We start from the raw sequence: 21,086 nt of genomic DNA on the forward strand, positions 1-21,086 counted from the left end.
GTGCGTTTTACAAATTAAAATTTAATTACGGTACCTAATATGAAGTGTCTAATAATAATCTGTAAGTTATGAATATGAAATATCATGAATCTGTGCTTATGTCAAATGTGTGCTAGTGTAGCTATACGCTTGTAATTATTATCAAATCATAGAATTTCGTAAATATACATAAGTTATTATTCGTATTGCTTGGCTAAAAGCTATATTAAACCAGCACCATGGCGAAAATGGCATTTCAACACCAAGCCGGAACGGCTATGGAATGTTTAAGTGTAAGACCACTCCCAGTTCTTGTTTTGTTTCTTATATCTTTGCTTCCACTATATTTCATACTTCTAATGTTACACAGATTCCTATAACCCTTCAAAAAGAGGCTGGTGTTGATGCAGAGGGGCGGGAAGTCATGAAATGCGGTTTCAAAATAGGCGGTGGTATTGATCAAGATTATCGTAAAAGCCCTCAGGGCTACACAGACAATGTAAGTGAGAAAAACATATATTTTCCTTCTCTTCTTTCATAGAATTATAACAATTTTGAGTAATAACAACATTGCTAACATAGTTATTTTTATTATTGACTTATTTTCTAGGGAATTTATGTTACTGAAGTACATGAAGGTAGTCCAGCTGCAAAATCAGGATTGAGAATGCATGATAAAATTCTACAATGCAATGGTTACGATTTTACAATGGTTACACACAAAAAAGCAGTCAGTTACATTAAAAAACACCCCGTGTTAAACTTGCTTGTAGCTAGAAAAGGTGTTACATCTACTTAATTACAACATTTATTATTTAATTAATTTCAAAACAAAAGAGTTCAAATGGAAGTATTGTAAAATGAGTTATTTATATAGTTATTTATTTTTTAAAAATGAGTGTATTAAGTTTAAAAAAAATAAGTTAACTTAGTCATATTATCTTTTTTTCTATACATTGGTAAGTTTGAACACAAAATAAGAGAATATAAATTGTAATTAGAAAGTTACCATTATAAATACCATATAATAAGGTGTACGGTTTTTGCTTTTTAATTCTCACTCATTTTAAATTAAAGAATTTTAACCACACTAATTGTGTCTATTTTAGTATTCAAAGATACATTTTAAACTATATACAGTTGTAGTACATGTATTTTTGAATACCAAAATATATGCAATTAATCTGGTTGAAATAGCTTGAAATGTATATTACCATTATGAATTTGTATAAACAAATATTGAAATGAAATAGTTTGTTACTCATTTGTAATTTGCATGTGCCCTGCAGTAATAAACGGTAATTTATAGTTTATATATACATATAAATGATAATTTCTTCTTTACACATGTGGCTATCTACAAAATATATCACAGCACAACAGCATACTCGTTGTCACAGCTGGTCAATCACATTTGTGAGATCCCCTGCCCACAACAAGTATTTTGCAATTTTAGATGTAACACAGCAGTGGTGAATTTCAAATGTTACATGATAGTGTGATTTAGTATTGTCATTCAGTTGTTTCATCCCCTCCTTAATGCACAATTTATTTTTGGATAACCTTTAATGTTTAAACATATTACAAATGTACTAATGAGATTAATTTGAATTTTGTAGTTTTTATTTGTTACATGTCTTTTTTTGTTTTGACTATTTTATTGATTTATTGACAAATATTTCATATGATTACACTGTGCCAAATTTTATATGTGAAATAGCATATTAATTTAATTTCAAATACATCATTGAGGTATTTAATTTTTAAGATAAAATGATGATGTAATACAACTTGATGTGCTGCAGTGACATGCCAAAGATGTATTATAGATATTCCAAGTGAAACAAATAGCATTTTAAATCCATAGTTAAAAAAATGCATTTACTAAGTCTACAACATATTTATTTATTTTTTAATTAGGGCTAGATTTATTTTTGAACATAAGATAATTTCTAAGCTTTTATATTTGTTGTTCAAATATAAATAAAAAATCTGATTGTGCTGTATTGGTGTAAGTTGAGACGGAGTGGTGAGCATTGGGGGAGGCCTATGTCCAGCAGTGGACCTTAAAAGGCTGATGGATGGATGGATGTAGATGAGATGATAGTGTAAGTTTATATTATTTTTTTATATTAACATTTTTAATTTACTGTATATTTTGAATATATTCATAAACTACTGTGCTTAATGAAGATTACTGTTATATTACATACACTGAAATTATGAGCTTTATATATTTGGCTATATTTGCCTTGTATATGTTTTTATTGCATATTCTTCTATACTTGACTGTTCTTTATATAATATTTTTCATTGTATTTTTTTTTTACTTTTAGCTTACTACTTATAGTAATAGTTACTTCTAAGAGTCATGTTTATTAATATTATCTATAGCATTCCACAAATTACGGCACCAAAATTCCATAATTTTTGGGACCTGCAACCTTCACAAAGCTGGTCACATTTGTGAGATCCACTGCTACCTAGTGTAATATTGTATTGCAATTGTAAATAGAAATTATTAAATAAGAATAGCATTTCAGAAGTTACTATTATTTACATGATTTTTGTATTTTAATACTTTGATATTATATTTAAGAAATCACGAATTTTAGGACTCCTTTGAAGCCATTGACACACATTGTCAAATCCCCCGTCCTCCCTTCCCTTAATGTGTAATGTAATTTATGATGATGTATATCTCTAGTTGTAAAACTATATTCTTTATTTATGTACCTTAGGTGTCACTTGTATGAAATTTTATTATGTTTAAGTGTGTCTGTTGTCTTATTAAGATTGTGCTGTAAAAAATAGTTTTATAATATAAATTATGAAATGACTTCTTTATTTGGGTTTAAAACTTGGATATTATTTGTGATACTGGAAGCACAGATGAATACTGGAACCACACTCAAATGAATTGATTGTTTAACTTTATTGTTATATTGCAATATTTATTGTTTTACTAAAAATTAACTTAAAATTTATGCAATTAATAATTTCTTTAAAATTAACACAAGGAATGTGTAATAGCTTAGTGTATTTATGATTTATGTACTTAACAGTATTTAAGGTGTCCACTTTTTGATCACTTAAAAAAATTATTTCAAAAATCACAAAAAATTTATACACAAAATCTGTCAATTTTTATGGGTAAAGTAATGTTGTCATATTTGGCATTAATAGAACTTTGTTGCTATCTATGTAATATTGTTTGTTGAAAATTGATATTATTAATATGTACACAATGATATATTAAACAAAAAGTGAACCATTATTTTTAAAGATTTTGTTTAGAAAATAAAAATGTTATTTATTTCTATTACTTTCTGTTTTATTTCAAATTAAATAAATTATGTAATAATTAAATGTATGGTTGCTAAAGAATTTAAGCTTTAGTTGGAGGCCAGTCCCATTGGCCCTTAGGTGGTTTTGCAACTAGAGGTTCCCATGCCTTCCATGTCAACATCTTTCTAGCCAAATTTAATTCATTCTCTGCCTGGACTATTAATTCTTCTGCTTGACCGCAGTTGATTTTGGCTTCAATTTCATATGTATCTTTGGTCTGAAATTTACAAAAACAAGCATTTTTTTTCTAACTAACTACTAACTGTAAAAGTATGATTTATCTACCTGACTTATCTTTATTTCCTCTGGTAAAAGATACATTAAGGTGTTAAGTTCTGGCACTCAACAAAAACTTTTCGCTTGAGCTGTTTATGGTTTATGAGCTGCTTATACATAGTATGTTGTGGATAGGTTCTTAGATTGATACTCACTTGGGGGAATGAATATTATTTATTAATAATTTCATTTCTTTGTCCTGGTACTAAGGCAAAGTGCATTGTTGAGTATTGCCACTAGCCTCAAAAAATTGGCAGAAAGTGGGAATGGTGGTCTCAATACTAGATTCCTTCTGCCTCTGCCAAGCAGGGTTAAGGCACAATACAGCGTAAAGCCGAGAGAGAATATATATTTTTGTGTTTAGTCAAAATAAAAAATATGAAACAATAACCTAACAAATTAATTTACCTGTTTTAAGACAGCAGCCCTCTCTTTAACTATTTGTTCAGTATACTTTCGATATACAGATGTTTCTGGCATTTTCTGCAGTGTTCGAAGGATTTTTCCGTAGAGCGCTCCTAGTGTATGATGGGGATTAGGAGCTACTGCTAAGCCAACTAAGCCCGTAGTCTAAAACATATTAATATGATTTTCTTAATATATTGTTACGAAACGTAACGTATAAAGTATACGTTCAACTTTTTATTCTATATTTAGACTTTTGATGACTTAAATCTATAGAAAACCTTTATAGTTTAATTATATTTTATAGTTATCGTATACGCTGCAATTATATAATCACAATTATATATCTGCAACAAATGAAACAATTAGGAAAGAAAACCTTTTTAAGTACACCCATCTCGTGTTGATTGTGAGAAAAATTATAATCTTTTATTATTCTTACTCCTGAAAATTCCTTTTCCTAAACTTATTATGATCGTGGAAAATTTGACAATGTCGAAGTATATTGACTTTGACATAATAAAAAAAAAAAAAGTATTGCTATTAATTGCGTTCCCTTTCTGTAAATTTTCTTATAGGCCGCCATATATCGAGAAATCAATCAATCAATCCTTATGGTTCCTAGACGTGCCAGTTAAAGCGTGAAGTATCACGCCAATCTCACGTAAAATGGAAAAGACATGATGAAGGTCGGTCATTTAAATATAGACAACTATTACAATAGTTATTACCTAGTATATTATGTTCCTTGGTTATTACTATGATACGTAATGTTCAGAATAGTTTAGATAAGGACTTGACTGGACCAACAGAAATATCTGTATATTATAAATTACTATTGGTATTTGTTTTATTGCTGAATAAAACATATATTAAAAATAATAAGTAATAAAAATAGTACATAATAAACAAATGATAAATGAAGAAAATTTTGTCACTGATCATTTAAGTTCGAGGAAATTTATTTTGTTTTCGAAATGTAATGCGTTACATTTATTTTATTTTTTCTAATAGATGGAATATAATTTATTTTGTAGGAAAAAATAGCTAGTTAGTAAAAGCCTAAAGCTTCCAATATTAATAACAAAACGTTAAATGCAAAGAAATAATAAAATGTCAAAGAGTGGTTGCTGCATCGCATGTTATTTCTAAAATTTCTATACTATACTTACTTATAGTACGTAAATAATGTAATAGAGTACTATTACATTTTAACCAAATTTTACCAAATAAAGTCCCATGAAATTACTTAAAAAGTATAAAGTAATACTACTATAATTGATTGCATTTTTCATGTGTAAACACTAGTACGTTTCTTGTCAAGATACAAGTAAATTGTAAATTGTACAACAGCACCTATCACGCACTACGATAATATAATATATAATTTTATGAAAAAACACTGATTTGCAGATGTGGTACGAATGATTCCACGTAAATGTTATTGATTGTTCAACACATATGAAAAGGTAATCGATGACTTATTTTGCATTGACTAGACTTGTTTGTCAAGATTTCAAGACAGTATATGACAAACCTTACACTAAAAGCATTTTGAGATTTAATGTATTTATATTGCCATTTGTACAATGTTTATGTTATTATAAACTGCATTTTAATTGTTACTATACCATATACAAATAATGACTTAATTGCAATAAGCATTTAAAAATCTCGGTAATATATATTAAAGTAGACACGTAAATTGTATACGAATTCTGAATGTATAAATTTTTCTGATTTTAATTTTCAAAACAGCACATTATTAATTGTTTAATGCAATTATATTGATGATTATTTGAGTGTAGATATTTATTGTTAAAATCGTAATATTAAATGAAGTTGTGATCTTTCAGTAATAGTTTTACTTGTTACATATTTATGTTATTTGGATGTTTATTTATATGTAGATGGGATTGCAACTCCGTAATCAAAGAACTGAATTGAACTGGTCACATGTATTATAGAATTATAGAAATGGTTGTTATTTTAGCTAGAAGTATACTGCCATGGAGGCTAAAACAGAAGTTGATTTAAGTGAACCACCAAATTCTAACAATGACAAGAAACTAGATGAGATTCCTCTTCCTGAGGATGGAAGAAATTCCCCACCACCCAATTGTGCTATATGTCTTGGTACATGCCGCAATAAATCCTTTACTGACTCTTGTCTCCATCAATTTTGCTTCAAATGCTTACTTACTTGGAGCAGAGTAAGTAGATTTTTAATACAATTTTCTTGATCTAAAAATAAAATGAAACATAAAAATAGCAATATATACATATACTAAATTAAATTAATTATGGATGAGATAAAATTTAACTAACCATAATGTATATCGTTTTGAAATTTATCACAGAGAAGTTATTAGAGACCATTTGAAAATATTGCTAAAAATATATTTCTGTTTGAATTACATTAATATTATTTAGTAAAGAAATGATAATCAGTGCTTTTCTTAATAGATCTATTTTGCATAAATTTCTAATATTTTAAATTAACTAACATTGAGGCTGTCTGATTGTAGATGGTTATGGGTTCAATTCCCACTTGGAGGAACTAAATATTTTCCATTCTTTACTCTGGTTACAAGACAAAGAAATTCTGTCACTTCATATGCAATTTCTGAAAAATATTGCTTTGTATGGATGGAGTGAATGGAGTGCCTTAACACTAGGTACTTAAATTAACATCTGAAATGGCAGCCTTATCACTGCAAGTGATCTCTTACAGGCAACCATTAAAAGTGCAGGACTTATAACACTAGGTTCCTAGATTAACACTAGGTTTTTAAAAAAGGGTAATATTGTTATACTTACTATTTTACTTCAGGTAAAAGCAGAATGTCCTTTGTGTAAGCAAGTTTTTAGATCAATCATTCATAATGTTAAATCTAACAATCAATATGAGGAATACATGGTGGACCAGCAACTTCCAGAGTCCGAAGACATTACAGAGCAAAGAAGTGAATATGATATGATTGCAGCCAATAGGAGATTTAGATACAGGTATTTCATACTTTAATGCACAATTGTGTGCAATTTTATATTCATAAAAATATATTCAAAAGATGAGCTTCACACTAAAAAGCATTCTCTACTAGACAGGCCACCTAGTCAAGTGGGGGGTTATGTAGGGAAAAGTGTGTGTGTAATTTATAGTTCACAATATATAATATTGTAATATGTATATATAATTCAGTGTTGCCAGACATCATGGACTTTGCAGGACATCCCGAAGTTATAGGATGTACTGTAAAAAATATTTTCTAATTACCTCAATTTTTTATAAGTTATTAACAATTTCAAAGATACAGACTAAAAATTTAACTGCCTTAGGTACAGAGTAAACCAAACAGTTATTGTTATAAGTATAGTCATATTTTGTGTAAATTTAACTTCGAGCTTTATCCTACATAACAGAATAAGCAAAGAAAATCTCATATCAAGACACTCTGTTCTCTGCTTTTTGCCGAAACACGTGCTATGTGTTGAGTCAACCACTTCAACAGTGCATTTTGTTTTAGCAGAGTGAGGAAATGAAAATAATTATAATCTAACTATTGCGATCACAGTAATTGTATAAATGTATTGAACCATAGGACAACGTTGACGCTGCCGCGGCGCGAGTCGCTCGCGATCCAGCAGCTGCTGCTGCGCTACCCTATGGTGGCGGACGTGTTCCCGTCAGACTACCGCCGCCGCTCGCCCGCCTCCTTCCGCCGCACCGTCTACCGCTACAACCTGTGGGCGCGCCCGCTGCCCGACTTCACCGGCCGCTTCCGCGACTGCACGCCCGACTTCTACAGGTAACCGCCACACCTACAGTGTCGCATATCAATTCAAATAATACAAACATCATTAATTTCAACCATTTATTTGTAGGTACAATGATTCTCAAATGCATCGATTGGTACCGTGGTTGAATAGAGAGCTCCATTATTTGTTAAATGAAAATGCAGGACACATTTCTTATGTCATAGCGAGAATTTTAGAGTTGCTCCCCCAGTACCACATAAACTCCAGTGAGTTCAGAAACGTCATGCAACGCTACTTTGGAGAGAGGACTGTACACTTCCTCCACGAGCTGTACTGCTTCGCGTCGACGCCCTACGACATGACCGGCTATGACCGCAACGTTCAGTACACCACCGACAACAGGGTGTCCAACATGATCAACGAGGTACTGTCCAGTTCCGAGTCTGAGGCCAGCGTCGACTCCGACATCATGGTGGTGTCCAGCTCAGAGCCTGCCGCGGGCTCCTCGCGCCCGGGCCTACCGCCCGCACCCGGCGCGCCGCCGCCGTCGATCGCCGCCCCCGCGCCCGCTCCCGCCTATCCGCGACACTACATACACGAGCCCGCGCCCGCCGCGCCCACCGCTGCCCCCATCGCCGCCCACGTAGTCCCCATCGAGACCATCTCGCACTCCGACACCGATGACGACTCCTCCGAGGTGATGGTGGTGGGCTACATCAAGCCGCCGCAGGACCGCACGCCCGAGGTCGTCGATCTGCTGGGCTCCGACAGCGACGTCATCGTGCAAGACGCCGAGCCTGATGACACGCCTGTGCCGGCACCCGCGCCCGTTGTCAAGCTTACGCTGCGCCAGCACGCGCCGCCCTCTCCGGCCTCAGCCTCCGCCTCGGAGAGCGACAGCGACAGCGCCTACACGCCGTCGCCGCCCGCGCCCGCCATGCACGCCACGCCCGCGCACCAGGCCGCGCGCAGGCGACGCCGCTCCCCCACGCCCTTCACCTCGTCCTCCTCGTCCTCGTACGACGCCAGCACGGACTCTGACACGGACTCGACCGCGTACCGCTCCCGAACAAGGAAGAAGCGCCGGACGCAGCTCCACGCCGAAAAGACCAAGCGGAAACAGGCGGCTCCGCCCAAACGGAAGCGGCGGAAAACCAAGAAATCTAGCAAAGACAGGAGACGCAAGTGTAACTCCGACAAGACGTCGCGGCCGGAGGAACAGGCTGGCCCTAGCGGCATGGGCGCGGCGGGGACGGTCGAGAGGCGCCTGCGCAGCGTGGTGAGTGTGATCCGCGGCCGGCGTGCGCCCGGGGCCGCCTCCACCTCCGACTCGGAGGACGACCTGCTGCTCAACCTCACCGTAGCGAACTCTTCCTCCTCCAACTTGTAAATATCTCACTAATTTAATGAAAACATTGTGATAGTTTTGTATTATTTATGAAGTGTATCTATTATGAGTGGACCGTCTCGCCGCCGAATCTCTAGACGGTCATAAGCCTGATCAGAATTGGGTAAAGGTAAATTGCTGAATGTCATGATGTCAACGGCAACTTTACGTGTGGAGTGCGTGGGAGCCACTAGTAGTGCGTTTTGGACACCAGCGTATAAGTCTTTTAGAGTTTTTTTTTTTCAAAAATAGGTGTTGAACAATATGCTATTTTGATACATAAAGTGAAAGTTTGTGAAAAGACCTAGTATTAAAGAGCCATTTTGTATATATTAGATTTATTTTGAACCGTTAAGATTTTTTTATGTATACCCTAATTTTCTCCCCCTATATATTATGTATAATTTAATAATATTATTAAGATTTGGCCCTTTTTAATATACTGACCGAGCATCTAACTACATAAATAATATTTTGTGTTTGCAATCAAATCATTGCGTGCAACAATCATGTACAAATATTTTCTAAAATTACAAATTAACTGTCTTTTATTTTAAGATTTTTGAATTTGTTACGTAAAAGTACGGGTATTTAATGTCAGATTTGAATATTCCATCAGTAATAAGTTTCTATTGATAGTTTATGCAATGATCCTATAATAATTATAAATTTTAACTGATTGTGTAAACTGTCACGCCGCTGTCTAGCACGTCTGATCGTGTTGTTATTTACAAAAATGGATAACTTGGATCCATGTATGTGTATATAGGATAAATCAGAGGTGCTACACCAAGTGAGCCCAAATAAAATTTAATGTACTCATTAATATATGGTGTTTTATTTCGTCTGTATAAGAAAATTTATTTGAAATTTACTTATATATTAGTGATAATATATAAATTATGTTAATAAAGTATTTATTAAGAAGTCCTTAATCTAAATGTCTGTATTTTTATGAGACCGTCGTAACTGTGATAGCTGTTCCAATCCATGCCAATATTATAAGTTTGGAAGTAACTCTATGACGTAGTCACGGCCAAAACGTGTATACCCTTGTGATAAAATTTCATATAGACTTACTCAAGGGTCTTGGCATGAACATAGACTACTTTTTTCTCATATTTGCTTATCCAGGAATTTCGTTGTTTAAAAAATGGGCTCTTAAACGCTTACATGGCGTACGCTGGTCCAACTTTATGAGACACATAAAAACAATGTTCTACCAAAATATTGTCCTTTATAAAATCTACAAAATAGCCCGCGATCGTACATATTGATTGAGCCATAATAACCGCTTTAATATATATAGTTTAAATTCATAGGGTTATTGTTAATATATTTTTTATAATTTGGTATTCACCCTTATCAAAATAAATATAACAGTCACCTTTCGTATTTCATTTGGATTGAAATAGTAGTACATAATTATAATAAATATTTAAGAAGACATTATAGATTCAAAATCACCTAGGCTAGGCTACGCGCCGCGCAGTGCGGGGCTAGATTGTGGAATGAAAGACCCGACCGTGTAGACGACGTTGATGGTTGAGTCATTCATACATTTTCTATCTACTACTGTTTATATGGCTAGTTATATTCTGTTTGTTATTACAACTGTGTATTTCTCTTCTTAAAGAGGGGGTGATGTAAAGAGAATAAGGTTTCCTTTGCCTACTGAGCTACGCGGCCAAAAGCTTGAAACAGCAAAAATCAAAAATAAAAAAATACATATTTACGAAACATACTTTTAAAACAATATACTATATAGTACATACTTTAAAAATACATAATATAATAAATATATTATTTAACTTAAATGGGATCAGTTGGTCATATTTGCAATGATTAGTTTGCTAAATAAATTATCCAATTTAAAGGCGAGTGATATTTTTAATCAAATTGAACATTTACAAAGAATTAAAAAAAAACAATTGAATTTACTTTTGTTTTGTTACATAGTGTGTAGATTTAAAATTATAGTTTTCACTCCGGCAGTAGCCACAGGCTAATAAAAACACCATTTATTAAAAATATTTATATATATATATGTTGGTTATACAATCTTTATCTTTAAAATTACATGGTGCTTAAATTGGTACTTAATTTTTGTTGCTTCACGCTGTATCCATGACCGTACGGTTCCGACGTTGCGTTATAAGTGGAGGACCTCAACGTTGCGTCTTGTCATTACCTGGCATGGTTAACCAACAAAACTAAAATATATTATTCTCACGAGTAGGTTCGAACCCACAACCGTCGAGTTTAAAGTCAAACTCCGTATCACTGCGCCACAACATGCTTAATAATTTATTCAATTACGAATATTTATATTTTAACACATCAGGATACTGTAAAAATAAAGATGAAAAAATATTTTGTAAAGCATAATTAATTTGCGTTTTAGGTAAAACATACTAAAGCAATAATAAAATAAAAAAAGGTATTCCTAGTAAAGTTATATTCATTCAAATATAAAACTAAGACAAAACAATATTATATAACGACAATTAGAAATTGTTGTTCAATCAATGGTGAACTACCAAAATATTTTATTCTGTGTACGTATACAATGTAGTTACAAAACTATAATATATAAACATATACAACAAGACAATAAATCTCACACATATTCATTCAATTTCTCTTCTGTAATTAGTAAAAATATATAATATACTGTTATTAAAAAATAAGCAGTGCTTTGCATCATTCAGTTTCCCAGTTTCCGTCCAATTGTTGAATTATTTGCACGCTGGGTGGCGGAACTCGACGCCGCGCTTTGTCTAGCAGGGCGGAGAAATAAACCCAGTTCCATATATAAAAATGTTTTCCTTTATTTTTTAGTATTTTTTATATGGAAATATTATCAGTTCATTAGAAAATATGAAAACAATCATGAGTACAATAAAAACAGTAATTCTATAGGACAATGTCTTATATTCCACCACTCGACGCACAATGTCAACAGTCTGCAGGGAACGGAGTGTCTTAACAATTGGTCCTTTTGGGAAATGTGAAGCTGCTTATATCTTTTACAAAAAAATATTAAAAATAAACTAATATAAAGTTAGTATTTTAATAGTTAACCATTGACTCAAAGGTTGAAGGGTAACAATCCTGTTTATGGCATACGATTTTGCACCCAAACTTAAAAAAAAACGTGATTTCATAATGTTCAAATAATCTTATAAAGTTAACAAACTGAGCAACAATTTGTGTCCTGTCTTACTGGACGGGATTAAGAAACAATGTCGCGAACCGTAATAATATTTAATTTAAATTCACAATAAGCCCGTTTTTATTGCACTTACTATCTAACGAATTAGTTATGCGAAAAAGCACTATTCTACCAACTTTATATTGCTTTAATTTAGGCCAGAAATCAATCACAGTATAGAAAAATATAATTAGTATAGGTGGCGCAACGTGTTATGATGCTTTAGGTGCCATAAAGACCTGCCTCACTACCTCGCGAGTACAGGTGAGCTATTAATATTGTTATTTTATTTAGTTCGATCGTTGTTGTAAATATTTTTTTAATCAAAAACGTTTTTGATTTACCGTGCCACGATACTTATATGACACAAGGTGAAGCTTTTGTCCGCATATTAGATATTATGTACGCGATTGTACTTTTGCGTCTAACTTGTGTTTTCTCACACATTATAACAAGTTGTGCGGTTTATACTATACCATATAAATGTATAAAATGACCTCATTTAAATATTGAAACAGTTGATTGCTTGATTCTTAATAAGCTACTAACGCAAAGCTTACAGATACACAAAATATAATAAATTATAAATGTTTAAAATACATAATTCATCACTTAAGATTAATTATTTAATACTTTTAACAATGATAATCTACATTTAAAGAAATGTACTCTAAGAAAATATTTATGAATTATGTGACTAAAGATAAGTAATAAAGACACACTCTAAGTTGCCAATTACCATTTAACAAACATTAAATCAATATAAAATGTTTATAACAATTACATATTAGTCAAACAGTAATAGACGTCTCCGGGTGCGGTTGTACATATATTATACTGACCAACTAAGTGTTATCTAATAACACTATCTGTATATAAAATAATAAACTATATTTTTTATATCATATAAATGGCCCATGGCATAATAAAATATTCATCGCCTTAGAGTGGTAACTTAATTTTTTTTATAGCTTCAGACTGTATCCCATATACCTATAGGAGAGAGAGAGGAGGCTAGATAACTTAATGTTAAAACATTCCGTCCAATTTTCCAGGTATTGAGTGGCCTCGTTTTGTCTTCTTGCTATGAAATAAAAATAATTCACTTCTCTCATAACTTAAAACTTACTTAGACCTTAAAAGATGTAGTGCTAGTTCTACTAGTACTACTAGTAGTGTGGTGAAAACGCCGCTATAAATTTATCGATACAAAGTAAAACATTATCAAAATTGTCTACCACTCTAAGAAGAAATTGCAATATTTATATATATTTACTTCCTTAAGTGATTCGATTACGAGGGATTCACTTCAATGACCGTGTTCATGTGCTGCGGGTGCGGCTTGAATTCCACTACTTCTTTCCATACTAATTCTATAAAAGAATAAGATTATTTTGTTAAAAATAACAAATCAATCAAATATTGTGTCAATCGATCTATGTTATCTATACTAATATTATAAAGCTGAAGAGTTTGTTTGAGTGAATGCGCTAATTTTGTATAATATTGGCGTGAATTGAAAAATCTTTTTGTTTTGGATCGTTCATTAATCAAGGATGGTATAGGTGATATTATATCACGTAAATAGCTTTGTTATTTCCAACCATCTACGGCGGCGAAGCCGTAAGTAATTAATAAAAGGAACACGCTTAAAATTATTTTTTCGTTATAGTCGTCATATTTTTAAGTAAAATATTATATTGTCATTGGATGTTGACATGAGGGTTAATTATGTGGGTTATTTATATTAATAAATTCAGTTATATATAATTCATTTATATTAGGTTAGTAAAAGCGTGTTGAAGTTATTTTTATTCTATCTTCACGTTACTCCCCTTTAAGTATTCTCGGTTATGCTGTTTTTTCAGCTACTAACTGCCAAATGTTTTTATACCTATTTCATGGTCAAAAAAATATATATGATAAAAATGTCCATCTATATTAATTATTAGCGCCCCGCTAGTGGCTTCGCCGACTTGAACTAAACAAAAACATATAATATCAGTTTAAAATTCTAAAACAGTTTTATACGAAACTGATACTGTTAAATGTTATAATGATACAGGACGACTAAATTTGTAATAAGAATATAAAAATAAATTATAATAAAAATAATTAAAACCATTTGCATATTCAATAGTTAAAGCTACCTTTCCACTTGTCAACCGGCAGGTCCATGTCCTCGAAGCTTTGGTCGTAGGGCGCCGAGACCGGCTCGTCCGTGGGGTCCGCGTATTGTGCGAGGTACTCGTGAGCTAGCGCTTGTTCCGCGGTTATACGCCTGCAAATTATGTATACATTTACGCACGCTTTGTCTTGTTACTAGAGCGAAGCGAATCAAACCTAGAACCATCGCGTTCATAGTCAACAGCTGTGCCGCTGCAACACAACAGCCTCCAACATATTTTTTTCGTTGAAAACAATTTTGTTATCTAGTTTCTTCTAAAATGTATGTTGTAATATTGTGACTGTACTAGTGGCTATTATATTTTATAGTTAATTAAAACTGGACACCATGAAAATATCTCTACCATAATAATTTGCTTACATTCAGCCATTAGATTGCCAATAAGTAAATTTAAGTTATTTTTCTGTTTGATTTTAAGGAAATATTATGCTATTTGAATTATAACATTTCCCTAACATAAAACACATTTAATCTCGCCTCATCAAAAGATTTTTTTTTGCACGTTAAGTATCACCATTCACAAACATTAAAATATACCTAAACAAATAAAAGAGAAAAAATGTGTATTACTAATTCATCAAAATCTGACCCTAAAAACTATAAGACGTACTTATCAGCATCCAATTCCAGCATGAGCTCGAGCAGGTTGACGGCGAGCGGGTTGGCGCCGCGGAACACCTCGCGGAAGTCGCGTCGCTTCAACGTCGGCAACGACTGGATATAATTGCGAGCCTAGAATTAAATTACAATTAACAATAATTTCATTTTTTAGCTTCACGCTGTATCCCATATATAGCAGGGTACGCAGAGGGACGAGGAAATGTAATTATTTAATATTTCATTAAAAGTACCTATTATTTGTAAATAATATAAAATTATAAATAATTTGATATAAATAAGCAATACGTTTTGATAAAGTCTGAAACATCTAAAGAGACAATAACAACAGAAAATGAAACCATTGCATTTGTATGTTGTCTTGATGTAAAGACATTTACTTTATTTTGAGTTCTGCCACTCACACACAATGCCTCCAGAATTCAGCAAAAAAATGGGGAACGGAGTGTCTTAACACTAGGTTAAAACAATATAAAGTTCACGCAGTTGTTCACTTTAAAGCCTAACAATCCCAAACATAAAGCAATGTACAAATTTAAACATCACAACAATTCAAAACGTATTTGACATACACATGTAAATCAAAACAAAACATATAACCTTTCTACCAAATTTATGATAGATAATGTAAATCTTATTATTTATAGAGAATTAAGATAGCCTTTGATACATACTAAAATTTTAATGTTTGCAGTGTAAGTGATTTTAATCTGTTCCAATATTTCTTATTCAGCATATTATTTGCTATTGTTAATAAAACTAAGTTTAGAGTTATATATACATAATGTTATCTTTAGTTTCAGTAGAATAGTAGATTGAAATTCATTGTATCATTGCATTATTAATATAACAATGAAAAAATTGAAAACCTACTAATTAAAAAGGACATAAAACATCAACTTGACATTTAAGTTTATGAAACAATGAATTTCAATTGTCTTTACATTATAAGTTTTGTACGAATGTATTAGTATTCTTACCTCTTCACTTATAATTTTGTCAATAGTCTCTTGTTCTGGTTTTCCGCAAAGAAATAAAATTCTTGTAAGATGGTCAATATCTGACGCGTAGAGGTTAAGGCAAGCACCAAACTTACACAAGCTTAGTATATTGACGAACAGACCAATTTGAAGCAAAAGCAAAATATACACACTTAGTATAAAATGCATGATTCCACTAAGGCCCATATGTAATTAAAATATAAACATATAAACAATTACATTATGAAACCAAATAATAATATAATGTGTACATAAGGCTTGAGTAAATAGTGCATTTTATTATAAGTTACGTTACAAAATATTAAAACACTAAACCCGGTATGTATAAACATACTTACAGATTCAGAGGATATTTTCTGCATAAACTCTTGCGCTGGAGTTCCTAGCACCTCCATTATTAAGTTCAGTTGATGAATATCTGTTGCTCATTAAGGTTCACAAAGCCAAAGTATATGTGAAAATGGGCACCTACATCATTATTACAAAAGATCTGACAGATTACTAGAATATTAAAAAACATTAATAATGATAAAAGAATACTTTTTTTTTTTTTTGTTTTTTATCCATACCTATATTATAAATTCGAAAGTAACTCTGTCTGTCTGTCCTTTACGCAATCAGGGCCAAACCGCTAATTTAATTGTGATAAAATACTCATATAGAGATACTTGAGGGTCCCGGGATGAACATAGGATCCTTTTTTTTTCTCATATTTGTAATATTTTTGATATATACCAATATATTAAAATAATTAATTTGACAAGCAATTTATTCCGCCATGTTAATAACAATCGTCGATACGCGTTGCTAAGCAACGGCTTGCAACGCGTCACATAAGAAAACGTCACCCAAAGTGAATTTGCTTAATGCATACATGGCGCGCGCCAATATAGATTTGTATACATTAACAAAAATTAGATGATTTCTATTATTTGATATTCATCCTTATGAAAATAAATATAATAGTCACTTTTAGAATTTCATCTAGATTGAAATTATGGTTTACTGTATAACATTCTAATAAATAATTAAGATGTCACTGATTCCAAATGATCTAGCCTACGAGTGGTGTAGTATGACCGACGCGAACGGGCAGATGACTTTGATGGATTAGTAAATTTTTATATATTTTCGAATTACTGTTAATTTTTATTTAATTATTTGCTGCTTATAATTAATTCATCTCAGTTCTGTTTTCTATACCGATGTTATGCACTTAAAATATCGTAATTTTAATCGTTTGGGATTTTATTTAATATTGTTCGCAAAAACTAATAATTATTTAATATAGAAAAATGTTTAGGACGCGCGCACGGCAAACTTTAGGTACTTTTACTTCTTTTGTTGGTTCATTTCGGTTACTCAGATATTTTTTCTAATAATAAATCTCCACTTATTATTATTTTTTAACTTATTTTAGTTATTTAGGCTTATATTTTCGCGGGCGTAGCCGCGTCCGGGCCCACTAGTTTTTAATAAGGCAATTTGAGACCAACATGTTTTAACTTTTCTACCTAAATAAAGTATTTGAAGGCTTTATGGACTAACAAGTGTATTACAAACTGATGTCATGAGTACTATAATGAAAATTTGTAAATATACAACATTTATACTAAAACTAGCGGCCCGCTCGCGGTTTCACCCGCGTGAACTATGTTATTATTAATTGCTGTCTCCATAGCTACGTCCTAGTGACGTCTATGCAAAATTTGAGACTCCTAGCATTTGTAGTAACGAAGTTTCATACAAACTTTCGACCCCAAAAACAACCCCCCCTTTGAAGTCGAATATTGCAAATTCCCGTCTTAGCGAGCACCTACGTCCTATAAATAACTCCTATGCAAAATTTGAGATTTCTAGCACTTGTAGTTTCTGAGATTTCGTGATGAGTGAGTGACCTTTCGATTTTATATATATAGATAGAAATGATAACATTGTATATTACATAGTATGCACCTGTCAAATCTTTTACTATAAACACTGAAAGCTTTAAAACAAACCTAGTGCAAAAAGTATAAGTAATTAAAATGTAATTAGAAACATATATAATAATTACAATATAATTAAATAATAACATGCCATATGTTTTATTACATCACTTACCTTATGTAGTTACATTGCCTATTTCTGTGTGAAACAAGAAATAATTTGTATATATTACTTACAAAATAATACAAAATAATTTAAATAAATACTTATTTATACATGAAAATCAATTGAATATAGAATATTAAAAAGGATACGATCTGTGCCTGGGAAAAGGGTCCTGCCTGTGAGTAGTTCAGCCATGATACAACCGACTGACCAAATATCCACAGTTTGATTGTAATGCATCCAATTTAACATAATCTCTGGTGCCCTGTACCACCTGGAAACAGCATTAACAGCTCTGTGCTATTATTTAATTTATTTTTTTTCCAGTTTCAAATAGTAAACAAAATGTGGGTATGACTGTTTTGTTTAATGCAGTTTTGTTTAATTGTGCCCATTAGTGTATATTTAATTAAGTAGGTTTCAATGACTTGGTTTTCTAATCATTTTCTAAAGAAGCCCATTTGACTATATTTTTTTAATTATTGAATAATGGTAATATTCATAATATATCCTGGTTTTCCTTAATTTGGTTAAGAATTCAATTTATTAAGGTCATAAGTATAGGAATGGAGAGGAGGGGACCCCCTGGTAATAATTCTAAAAAACAATCTTTACACAGTATGATCATTTCAAAACAAAATCAAGGTGCCCCTCTTGAAAATGAATGTAGACACAATTATTTTTCTAATAGTCCATGACTAAAATAATTTAAAAAAAATTATATACCTTGTAGCAACATAACCAGTCATTTCAGTCTCAGTTGGCCTAGCCAAACCAAAATCTAGTATTTTTAATTCACAGTCTTCATTTACAGCAATATTGGATGGTTTAAGGTCCTGTAAAAACATGATTAAAGAATCAAAGTTGTTTAATGTGATTTACAAAACTTATGATTTGTTTAGATTTATTTTTTTGGTGGTGGAGGATGGAGGAAGAGGTATAACAATATAAAAATCTCTCTAATTTTTGGTAGTATCTTATATTAATAATAATAATCCTTTTTTGCTTACCCTATGAATAATTCCTGCTGAATGTATATATTTGAGACCCCTAAGAATCTGATACACAAGAAATTGAACATGCTCATCGGACAGCTTTTGTGTGCGAATTATGTTATTTAAATCTGCACCCATCAAGTGTGTAACTAAATAAACTTGTTGAAATTCCTCCAAGCTGTGTTCTGGAGTAAATACATCTAAAAGGCCTGTAAATTTTTAAGATTACATACCTTAGAAGTTTAACTTCATAAATTACATTTTTTTTTCTTTTAGCTTCACTCTGTAACCTGCATATAGCAAGATAGGCAGAGGGAAACTATTGTTAACTTATCTAACTATTGTCAATATATTATCTATCTATTGTCAATGTATAAATAAACTATTGTCATTGCCCCAAATGGGAATCAGACCTATAACAATTACATTACTGTCAGACAATGTGCTGCTGAGTCTCTATGGTTTCAATTCATTTACTATGAACTTACCTATAACATTTTCATGATTCATATGCTTTAACATTCTCAATTCTCTATAAGTTCGCTTAGCATGAACAGCAGACTGGAATGGTCTGGCTAGTTTTTTTATTGCAACTTTCATATTATGCACAGTATCAATGGCTGAGCTGTAAATAAAGTAAGATCAAAAAGTTATGGCAAAATATGGTTTAATCTAAGTACAATTAAATGTTTCTTTTACAGTAATTTGTTAACCGAAGCTTTTTATAATTCAAACAAAAAATATTCTTTACTTTAATAGATTTTAAAAACACTATTGAAATCATCAAATGAAGCTATAACTGTCATGGACAGCAATTCTGCTGAAACAGCAAAAGTCTTAACATCACTCTTTTCAAAGTAAAGGTTACAATTTTATTCCTAGCACAATCATACAATAGTAAATTACAGTTGGAACAGCAAAAGTCTTAACATCACTCTTTTCAAAGTAAAGGTTACAATTTTATTCCTAGCACAATTCCATATATAACTAAATAGTAGCTATAGCATAGAATTCCAATTATCTTAATTCCACTTGTTTTATTATATACATATTCTAAAACAGAGTTATTAGCTTTCTTAATTAACATTGTATTTACAGTTATTTTAAATTTCTATAGTAGCTATTGTAAAATATGTTGCTTGTTATAAATATATATACATTGATCCACAAAAAATATTTATTTATTTGATTGCAATTCCTACAAAAATAAATGAATGAATCACAGTGTAATATATGCTAATATAATTTGAAAATCCCTGTAAGTCCTAATTAATTTGCATTATTTAATCATGCTACAATCGATATAAGATAATGCTAGATTAAAATGATAGGCCTGTCATGAAACCTGTCCACCCACACAGTAGTTAGGCAGGTATTTTTTAGTGAATATAATATTTACAAATAGATTTGAACGTATAGATATGAATAGATATGTGCTTACATACTGTAATATATTTTAAAAATAAGTACTGGCAATCTGCCTATGCATGCTAAATAAATACATACCAAACTTGACCGTAAGCACCAGATCCTACAGGTGTAAGCATTTGATATCTCTCAGGTACAATCCATTCTGTCTTATTAATTTCTACTGTGTGGTACCGAGGCATTTTAACAGACTATTTTTAACTTTTCAATGTTATAAAATAATCGTAAAAAATAAAATTTTAGAAAATTTTATCTCACTATCACACGCTATTTGCCAAATTGGCCATAGTCAATTTAAAAAATAAATTTCTGCCATTTGAGTTATGACTTTATATTACAGATTAGTAATGTTTTTAAGTTAATGAAGCTGTAAAAAATTTCTTAGGCTCAAATC

At 31.9% G+C, this 21,086-nt stretch overlaps 4 protein-coding genes across 5 annotated transcripts; 2 read left to right on the forward strand and 2 right to left on the reverse strand.

Annotated features, from left to right (window-relative positions):
- Positions 1-66: 66 nt before the first annotated feature.
- On the forward strand, positions 67-3,304 carry LOC146535499 (tax1-binding protein 3 homolog). The gene is made up of 3 exons (XM_085192278.1): positions 67-272; positions 350-478; positions 590-3,304. Exons 1-3 carry the CDS (start codon positions 219-221, stop codon positions 776-778), a joined length of 372 nt encoding a protein of 123 aa, XP_085048404.1. The 5' UTR covers positions 67-218; the 3' UTR covers positions 779-3,304.
- On the reverse strand, positions 3,292-4,551 carry ND-13B (NADH dehydrogenase (ubiquinone) subunit ND-13B). The gene is made up of 3 exons (XM_085192279.1): positions 4,388-4,551; positions 4,012-4,173; positions 3,292-3,544 (listed from the first exon to the last, which is right to left on the reverse strand). The coding sequence occupies exons 1-3, from the start codon at positions 4,403-4,405 to the stop codon at positions 3,368-3,370; spliced, it is 357 nt and encodes a 118-aa protein (XP_085048405.1). The 5' UTR covers positions 4,406-4,551; the 3' UTR covers positions 3,292-3,367.
- A 751-nt stretch (positions 4,552-5,302) lies between these two features.
- LOC146535501 (E3 ubiquitin-protein ligase Topors-like) lies at positions 5,303-9,980 on the forward strand. Its single transcript, XM_085192280.1, has 5 exons — positions 5,303-5,477; positions 6,002-6,221; positions 6,842-7,017; positions 7,611-7,817; positions 7,894-9,980. Exons 2-5 carry the CDS (start codon positions 6,018-6,020, stop codon positions 9,155-9,157), a joined length of 1,851 nt encoding a protein of 616 aa, XP_085048406.1. The 5' UTR covers positions 5,303-5,477; positions 6,002-6,017; the 3' UTR covers positions 9,158-9,980.
- A 1,194-nt stretch (positions 9,981-11,174) lies between these two features.
- On the reverse strand, positions 11,175-20,996 carry LOC146535502 (mitogen-activated protein kinase p38b-like). Of its 2 annotated transcripts, none has more exons than XM_085192282.1 (9): positions 20,771-20,996; positions 19,753-19,889; positions 19,280-19,473; positions 18,996-19,105; positions 18,419-18,543; positions 16,155-16,234; positions 15,167-15,288; positions 14,519-14,649; positions 11,175-13,741 (listed from the first exon to the last, which is right to left on the reverse strand). In XM_085192282.1, exons 1-9 carry the CDS (start codon positions 20,872-20,874, stop codon positions 13,662-13,664), a joined length of 1,083 nt encoding a protein of 360 aa, XP_085048408.1. In that variant the 5' UTR covers positions 20,875-20,996; the 3' UTR covers positions 11,175-13,661. The 2 variants fall into 2 exon arrangements, with proteins under 2 accessions (XP_085048408.1, XP_085048407.1); XM_085192281.1 differs by lacking the exon at positions 16,155-16,234 and adding an exon at positions 16,514-16,593 and having other exon boundaries at positions 20,771-20,994.
- Positions 20,997-21,086: the final 90 nt, after the last annotated feature.

This window comes from Heliconius melpomene, chromosome 10 (genome assembly GCF_056956725.1).
Source record: "Heliconius melpomene rosina isolate 202511_hmr_F chromosome 10, ASM5695672v1, whole genome shotgun sequence".
Taxonomy (NCBI): Eukaryota; Metazoa; Arthropoda; class Insecta; order Lepidoptera; family Nymphalidae; genus Heliconius; species Heliconius melpomene.